This window comes from Anas acuta, chromosome 27 (genome assembly GCF_963932015.1).
Source record: "Anas acuta chromosome 27, bAnaAcu1.1, whole genome shotgun sequence".
NCBI classification, from domain to species: Eukaryota; Metazoa; Chordata; class Aves; order Anseriformes; family Anatidae; genus Anas; species Anas acuta.
The window spans coordinates 2,607,784-2,616,975 of record NC_089005.1 but is presented as its reverse complement, the minus strand read 5'-3'; the positions used below and the strand labels follow the sequence as shown (position 1 = coordinate 2,616,975).

Here is a 9,192-nt window from a genome sequence, read left to right as displayed (position 1 = left end):
TGGAATCAGAAGTCATTAACGGCAATTTCCATAGGTATGTATGCTACTTAAGGCCCACTTCCCACATCAGAGATTATCATCACACAGTACAAGCAGCTCCGCTGCGTTACTTTAATAAGGAAGTGCTAAAGCATTTCTGGATGAAAAAACAAAACTGCTTGGCTTTGGTCTGTAAAGGGCTCACAATTTCAGTCTAATAAACTACATGGTACAACAGTAACAACACAAATACAAGGCATCTGTATGGGTGTTGCAGATCACCCTGAGAGCAAAATTTGGAAAAATGCCATTCTTAATGCAGTTTCTCAGCTACAGCACACTTCTTTCGGTTACAAATGTCAAAACTTGTGAGTGTCTTAGGCCTGTTAGTATCTAAATAGGTTCAGAAACACCTTTCCAGCACTTCTGATAGAAGAGGTCTTAATTCTTGGAATGAGAATTCACAAACCCAGAAAACCCAGATTGTCCAGGCAAGTCCTAGCCTTCCACATAGGCACTTAACTGCAGTGACAGACGTTCACACTTCCCTTCACAAACCAGAATATTCATGCACGTGAAGGTCTGGGAGCTGTTTTGAAGGCTGTGTCAACCCTATTTTCCAGTGTCCAAAAACTAAAGAGAGGTCACACGCTAGCCCCAGCTCCATGCTTTGATTTCTTTTGCCAGCATGAAGCTGGCACCCGCCTGACAAAGCCAGAGCGAAGCAGTCCCAGCCCTTGGAGCAGTCCCCATTCAGGCTTTGCCTCTGCCAGAATCAGTTTTGTTTGTTGGTTTCCATTACGCAGGGCTGTAAAACTATTTGTGGGCAAACAAAACCAGCTGAACTCTTTTTCCTAACCTCCCACCTCCTTTATATAACGTGTGGCTGCGGTCTGGAGTTGAGCAGAAGACATGAGAACAGCTCACTTGCCAGTGCAGCTCCTGGTGCTCCTTCTGACTTGCTTCAGGAGGGCAGCTCTGCAGCTATAGGAAACCTGCTGTGAAACAGCTGCTGAAAAATATTAAAAGCAGGCTGTTGTTAGATTTAGCTTTAATTGGTAGGTTAATAAGAGGTGCAATTATTGGACTAAGCAGTTATTGTGCTCCCCTCTTTAAATGCCATCCTTCAGGATGTGCAAAATCTTACGTTTAATTTGAAATAACCTTAATTGTTGCTAGGCTGATCAGAAAAGGGAACACTCTTAAAACAGTTAAAGGAAAATCTCCCTTTTCAAGTGCTCTGCCCACGCTAAGGTAACCTTTCCCCCATAGAAACAATTTTCGCAGCTTGATCAGCTCATCAGCTGAAGCCAAACGCTGGCTACTCGCGCTGTGTGTGTGCATTAGAGCAGGAAGAATTACTCTTTGCTGAAGTCACTAAACCCTCCTCACATTATTTACTTACTAAATTACATTTAATCCATTAATCTCAAAGAGGTTGTGGGGGCAGGAACAGAGGATGTTTGAAGACTGCGAAATGTGATACACTCAATTGCACACAAAACGGTGCACAGCAAGTCCAAAGAGCAGCCAGGTGGATTAAAAAATAAATAAATAAAAATATTTCTGCAGTTAAAATTACCGAGTTTAAGTGCTGACTGCAAATGGCTACCAACCAACTTTATAAAACTGCAGTGCGTAACGTTTCAAGAGCCCAAAACTCCAAAGTATTTCAATGTATACAGTCACACACACAGACACATGTGCACTTCTATTATATATATATATAAATATATATATGCACATTATATTTTATATATATATAGAAAATAAAGTGCCTGGGGAGTCCTATTTAGGGAAGATCCCATCTTGCAACAGAGAGGGTTCCTTCCCCATATTTCCAATCTAATAAACGTGTCTATTTGATCAGTGTAGTACTGCTTTGCACTTTATAGAGCAAAGAATATGAAGGTATTTTAATTCAAATATGAAGGAGGGGGACTTTCAAAGGAGCACGCAAAATGCTCTGTGCGCTTGTGCAATCTTAGGCTTTTGCTTATGCAACACAGGTCCCTTTTCTTCAGGTCTGAGATAGAGACTAAACTGAATTCGTCATCCATTTCAACTCCTGTAAGGCACACACATCAAATTCAGAGATTTTACTTAAAAGAAGTATATATATTTAGGAGCTACTGAAAGGAACGACTGTTTTCCACTGGGCAACCACAGCCAGCTAGATCTGAATGTCAGATTTACAGCCTCTTAAAAGAAAGGCTGTTACCATCGCGGCTCTTAGCGAAAACAGCTGAATTTAATAGCTACACCGGGGCGTCCCAATTATGTGCTTTATTTCTTTACATGACAGAAACATTAAGAACAAAATTGCAGTCCCCAAGATGGAATTAGATGAAGTCACCTGCTGTGAAAAGTTTGGTGTTGGGGTGGTTTTATATAAAAGCAAGGCAACAAGCAAACTCGCAGGACATTTTCCAACGGGGAAGAGGTGGAGTGATTCTGCAACCTCTCTCAGCAAGCAGGTAATGTGCTTGAACAACACACCACGTCCTATTTCATTTATTCAGTCCTTAGAGATGCTTGTATTGGAAGAAATTTGCATTAGAAGATACCGCAAAGAGCAATTTTTAAAGACTGCTAGAACAGAAATTGGCTGAACTGAATACATCTGTCAAATATCAACAGGGAGTTTCAGTGAACCTTGGAGATCCAGGCATTCCTAAAATTCTGAGAGGGCACTCAAAAATCCTAATTTAGATCTCCATCCAAATTCCTCAGATGTCAAATCTCTTTCTAATGAGCTAAGCCACACTTTGAGGGACTCCAAATCCAGCTGTGACTCGTGTGTAGGCACAGTGCCACTGGGGTGCAGAGGATCAGAACCGAAGATTCACTCACAAAATGTAACATTTCCATGACTCTGTAAGATGAAAATTGAGCTTTAAATGTCATTATGATCAAAAAGATGTTTTTTTCTCTCACAGAATGCAGAAGTCCAGGAAGGCCTTTGTTGGTATCCTCCTGTTTATTGTGTCTGTGGAAATCTGCTTGGCTCAGCACTGGTCTTATGGCCTGCAACCAGGAGGAAAAAGGAACGCGGACAATCTGGGAGAATTGTTTCAAGAGGTAGGTTCAGGATTGTAAAGCAACTCATTTTTGCTTGGATCCCTCACCTGCACCAGATGCAAGCAAAAAAAGCCATGGGATGGGATCAGAGGAGACTCAGGCATTACTGTCTCTCTTTCCATGTGTATATATTATAGAAACACACATTCATAAGACTTAAAGTAGTAATTGGAGAGCTGACCGTGATGTGGCATAAGGGTAAGACATTCGACAGCCTTGCATAAAGAACAATACCGTCTATTGCATACACAAAGCTTGGGCAGTCTTCTCTGAAGCAGAGATTGAAATTTGACTTCCAGGTTAAACCTGATCTCATCCCGTCCCTAGCTTCAGCCAATATTCTGATCAGCTGCTTTATGACAACTTTCATCCACTTCAGTGAGAACGTGGCAACAGGCGGCTGTTGTGGGATTAGATGGCAAGCACTTAAATGAAGGATTCAAACCACAAAGCAGATGTGAAAAGTTCTGTCCACCGATGCTTTTCCCATGCTTTCTAATATTTCATGTGTAGGCTCTTTTAACCACAGTTGTAACATTCTGATTTAAAGTTTGCTATAGCACAAGCGAGCACCTAGGGAAGGGGAGAGTTTAAATTGTGCAGTGGAACAGTTTCATCTTTATCTGCAACTAGGGCATGGTTGCCTTAGTAGAGATATCTCCTCATGAAGGCTGTGTCCGTTCCCAATTCAGATTGCAAATGACATGGAAAAAATAGGGGAAGTGCAGAAGACGGAATGCCCTGGCTCATATCAGCATCCCCAGTTTAGTGATCTGAAGGAAGCCATGGTAAGTAACGTGTTTTTTCTTTTATCACTGTGGAATACAGGGGACTAGTCCAGGCTGGGAAAACACAGGGCAGGGGTGGGGTAGGAGTGATGAAAGAAGAGGCATGTCAGCTTAGTTTGCATATGGTGATACTGGCTGAACCCTTATTATCTGCATCATTCTCAAGTACCTTCAGTCTACAGTCCTGGAACTACATGATTCTTGCTGTTCCCATTGTAGCAGTGTCGTTACTCACTAAACTAAAACAAAAACCAAAGTCAAATCCATTCTATCTCCCTTAATACAAATCCACGCAGCATTCACAGATGCTTAACTTCAGGGGTGCACTTTGCAACTGAAGGATGGAGCCATATGGAAGCTGCTGCTCCCAAGGTCCCCAGGCTGGGAAATGTATTTTCCATGAGATGCTCTAATGCAGTGACAGCAGAGACTTCACACTAACTGCCACAGAAAGAACACTCTCAAGCAAAACCATGCTCTTCAAATCATACAGCAACCTTGGTCAGGCCAGATGGCCACCACTTTCTGGGGAACATCTCTGAGCTGTCCTAGGAGAGGAAACGCTCAATCTCTACTTCATTTTTGAATCAAAGACCAAAAGTTTCAACTGCATACTCTTGCCTTTCACTGAGGAAGCTGGTCTGAATCCCTCAGAAACTCAGTAAGAGCGATGCAGACAGGTCAGTCCAACTTCTGTTCGCTTCTCACGCGGAAATCTCCTAAATTCCAGGGTTTCTTTTAGGTCATCATCAATCCTATTTGTACAGAACATAAAATGGGATCTATGCCTGTGACTCTGGCTTCCAATAGCACTACTTTCAGTACCAAGAGCCAACACTAACTTAGTATGTTTATACTTTTTTTTTTGGCCTACAAAAGACTATATTAGGCACGGACTGATAGCAGAAAAATTATCAGGATATATGAAATGAGTTCTTTGATGCTTTTTGCTCACTGAGGGAAACTTGGCCTTCCATTGCAGTCAAATTCTGAGGTTTGCTTGGAAACTGCTGGTAATCTTACACAATATGTGCAAAAACTTTTAAGCCTCTGCATCTAGTGGTTACTTTGCATACTTATTCCTGTAACATAGCCTGAATTATGCGGCCTTACTTCTCGCTGCTTAATGACTTTGAAAACAAATTAAAACTTTTCCAGATGCAGGTTTTCCAATGTGACACATTCCTGGAGTTGATACAGGAATATTACGCAATGCGAGGGGAGGTGTCAGGAAATGGCCCACCCCGTGGAAAAAACTTTTCAAGTTACCTTCATCATTTCCTGGAGCAGCTGGAACTGAGCGCAAACAAAGATACACCTAGCTAAGATACAGAAGGGAAAACAATAACACATTCAGCATGTCGATCCAAAACAACTTCAGGCTTTCAACTCAGAGGTAACGACATAAATAAATACTGAAGTAGGAGACCAGATCCAGCAGGGTGTGACACAGCACATGCCATTCTAACAGTACTAAGGTATAGAGAGAAAGGTAACAGGGCAACAATCCCACCCCAGAACACTTTTGCTTTCTTGTGTCTTGGCCAACTGCTTAAGTTCACGGACATTTGACATACTGATGCTTTGTGTAAGTTCATGCTGCTTTTCCTACACTGCTGTCAAAATGTAGTGTTCAACAGCTGTCGGGTTGCACTCCAAGAACTGCTGCAGTGGTGGGCCCATTAACAGATGTAAAGCTGGTCATGGACTTTGGGATGAAAAGGGCTATTATGAGTGTCAGTTACATTATACTGTCTGATCAGATCCCCGGGCAGGTGGTGGAGAGATCATGTCGGGTCAGATTTATGTCATTCTAATCCTCCTTCCAATGCAAACCACACTATGAATATGTTAGCATCTGACTAGGCTTTAAAATTCCATCATCAAAGTTCTTTCTTTTCTTTAAAACTGGTGTATGTGTGTGCTTACAGGCAAGTCTGATTGAAGGAGAAGCCAGACGAAAGAAGATTTAAACCCACAAAGCCAAAGGAACAACGGACCCAGAATAAAATTTCAAAGCAACGTTAAAACCAGTTCCTCCTAAAATGGATTAGATTTCATTATGTGAATAAATTCTGTGAAGTTGTATTTAAGTGAAAGATGCTGTTGTATAGATTACCTGCTTAAAAGAGCACACATTCTAGTCTGGTGGTGGGGAATCAGCACCATAGGGTTGGCTTTTTCTGCAATGAAAACTTGGACACGACAGCTTTTGTTTCACACACATGGGCAATGCCTGGGCAAGGGCACTGTCTGATCTCCCCCGTCTCTGGATGCAACAGCAATACAACATTAAAAATTAGGAATAAATTTACTGTTGGAAGGCAATTCCTCTCACACGTCAGTAGGCAACACATGAAAGACTTTTATATGCTTTTTTTTTTTTTTTACTGGTTCACTCATAAAAACTACATTTATATTAAAAAGGTATTTACAAACTTTACAATAGTTAATACATTTAAAAAAAAAACACATGAATTTATACACCTTGCTTTACAGACTTGGTGAATCACGCGCCATTTACCCAAAGAGATGCAGACTCCATTTCCAAAGCTTGGCTCCTACTCTTTCTCCAGAGCCAGTTTAAAAGCTGTATATTTTGCTGATTCAACTGCAGAGGATTAAAAAAAAAAAAAAGAATTTGCAGTCTGTAGAGGTGGGTTTTGTAACTGAACCATCACACCCAGCATCTCAAAGCACTCACAAAAACACATTACACAACATCCACATTCTCCTGAATTCCAGACAAACACGTCCCGCAGTTTACCATGTCATTAAACCCTCGTAATACCAACAGTGACTGACTACATCAGTGAACACCAGGCACGCTGGGGCTGAATTTCAGAGCTGCTGAGGACTTGCACCTCTGTGCACACACACAAAAACTGCACTCTTCTTCCGAAATGCAGGTCCAATGTGTGCAGTCAGGCGTGTCCCGTGAGTTCAGTGACAGCCTTAAACCAGCTCAGGCCAAGGCTGCACAAACAGATGTTGTTCACTTTTGTTAAGCTCCTCCATTTCCCAACAGCCGTGACTCCTTTGTGTACACACACACAGTGCCCTGAAGGTGCTTTCCACACCTGATTTTCACACTGTACCCCTCAGGGACTGTGCTGGGCAGGCACAGACATTAACATGACCTGGTTTTATTTATCTACTGGGGGCAGAGCACGCACCAGGAACTTAGCTCTGCTCCAACTGGGATCTTTTTACATCATAATCAGTTAAATAAACACTGTGATATACTCAAAAGATTAGGAAGAACGTTAATAGGAGCAGAATTAAGTGAACCTCGTGTGCTTTTGAAAAGCCCACCTCCTACCACACAATAAATGAATCATATTTATTTGTGTATTTTTTCTTTCTAATATAATCTTGGAAAAGCTCACCTTGGTCCACTAGATAACAGTCTGCAACAGTAAATATAAGATAGATTTTTAATTAAGGAATTGAAAAAGGGGTAGCAGTAATGGTCAGGAATGTTTTTACATTAAAAAAAAAAAGATTACAGTTAAGCTACAGACATCTTAAACTTATTATTATTTCCATTTACAATTATAAAAATAAATAAGGAGAGAAAATCTGAGCCATTATTCCTACAAGCCTAACTCACTGTTCATCGTGGAACGTACGCCGGGCTGCACAGTGTGAAGGTTCCCAACAACTGCTACATACACATCACAGTATTTCTGCCACTGCAGATCACAGAGCTGTCCTCACTGGAATCGGTGTCCTTTCCTAATCCACTGAAATGGAAAGCTGTCTGTTTCTCTCTTCCCCTGATATGGATTAGAGCCTGTAACATTTTTAAAGGAATTTATCACAGCATGACAAATTTTAATTAAAAGCTCCAGAAAACAAGTGTTGAGCATATTTCTCCAAAGAGAAAAAAAAAATCCTCTAAGACTTGAAATTTAACACTAGCTTTGAACAGCATGGCTATGAAATGGGATTAAGATTTTGTCTTCTCTGCAGACTGGATATTTAACTCTGAGATTTGTTTTATTCAGAACTATGAACTTGGTAGAAATGCTGCTGCTTGCTTTTCATTTCTGGCATGCAGAGAAGCCACCATTATGGATTGTTCCCCTACTCCCATTTTCAGTACTACAGGTTAAAAGACATTGGATGACATTTACAAGATCATCTAAGAAACATGGAAAGATGAAAATGAAGCAGTGAGACCTTAAATTGTCTCTGAAGATTAGATCTCATAACTTAAGTTAAAAAAAAATTAAAAATCAGAGGTCTAGTGGGGTTTCTCACAAGAGTGTGGGCACTAAATTCGGCTTAATTAAAATCAACCAGGCCCCACGGTTTTTCACACACTTAAAAGCCCAATTGCTTTAAAAATCTGACACTTGAAGATGATACTTTTTTCCAAAACTGGCGTGAAGCCCTAAGTCACTTAGGCACAGTACAGAAATTCCATCTTGTACCTCTAAGGAAACGATGCTGACTTGTATCAGCGAAGAATGCAACTCTTCAAACCTCACAGTCAGTAATGCTTAAGAAAACTGAACTCCTACCTGTCAGTTAGGCTGTCCAAAGGCAAGAAGAAGAGGGAAGAGTTTACAGCACTTCAAACAGGCTCTTAGAACAAAAATAATGCTAACAAAGAAAAAAAGAAGTGTTCAACTTTAAACTCTTGGCATAGAAAATCTGCCAATGAAAATGCCCCAAACATTGTGGGAATGGAGATCTCCTTGCCCTGCTGTCTTTAGGCATCAGCTGTTCCTTTCCTTGCATTAAGGGTGATGTCTCAGCTACAACCATCTCCAACCGGCCAGGCAACAGAGGCAGCAAGAAGAAAGGCCTCAACTGTGCAGAGAGCAGACCAAAAAAACGTCAAGGAACCTGCCAAGTGAGGCAGCTGACTTGGGCATTGAGGGTTAGTTCGGCTACCAGCACCTAGGACCAGCACACGTGGGACAGGACCGTGTTCCCAATGACTGCCAGATGAATGATCCAAGGGGAAAAGGAAGGGAAAGGATAATTAACCATTTACACATCAAGTACTCCATTCATTCCTGTCTGTACTCACAGGAATAGGAAACAAAGGGAAGAAAAAAGACAGGGAGATTACTAGCAACGGACTCAGGCTGCAAGAAGCACAGTCAGAACTGACTCCTCAAAGCTACAAAGCATCATGTAAAGGGTCATTGAAGATCAGCTGAAGAACTGCCCAAGGTCACACTTCCCCCAGCGAGGTCTTTTTGCACAGACCAGTTCCATCCTCCAGGAAAATACCTGGTGAATGCACAAGGTGCACCTGCAAGTCAGTAAAGCAGATCAGAAAGGCAGGGAAACAAGACTCAGAAGTCACTTGGTATTGAAATACCCA

General features: G+C 41.5%; 1 protein-coding gene across 2 annotated transcripts; it reads left to right on the top strand.

Annotated features, from left to right (window-relative positions):
• The first annotated feature begins 1,562 nt into the window (after positions 1-1,562).
• GNRH1 (gonadotropin releasing hormone 1) lies at positions 1,563-6,230 on the top strand. Of its 2 annotated transcripts, none has more exons than XM_068662474.1 (4): positions 1,563-2,456; positions 2,919-3,060; positions 3,753-3,848; positions 5,780-6,230. In XM_068662474.1, exons 1-4 carry the CDS (start codon positions 2,326-2,328, stop codon positions 5,819-5,821), a joined length of 411 nt encoding a protein of 136 aa, XP_068518575.1. In that variant the 5' UTR covers positions 1,563-2,325; the 3' UTR covers positions 5,822-6,230. The 2 variants fall into 2 exon arrangements, with proteins under 2 accessions (XP_068518575.1, XP_068518576.1); XM_068662475.1 differs by lacking the exon at positions 1,563-2,456 and adding an exon at positions 2,736-2,837 and having other exon boundaries at positions 5,780-6,220.
• The last annotated feature ends 2,962 nt before the right edge of the window (positions 6,231-9,192 follow it).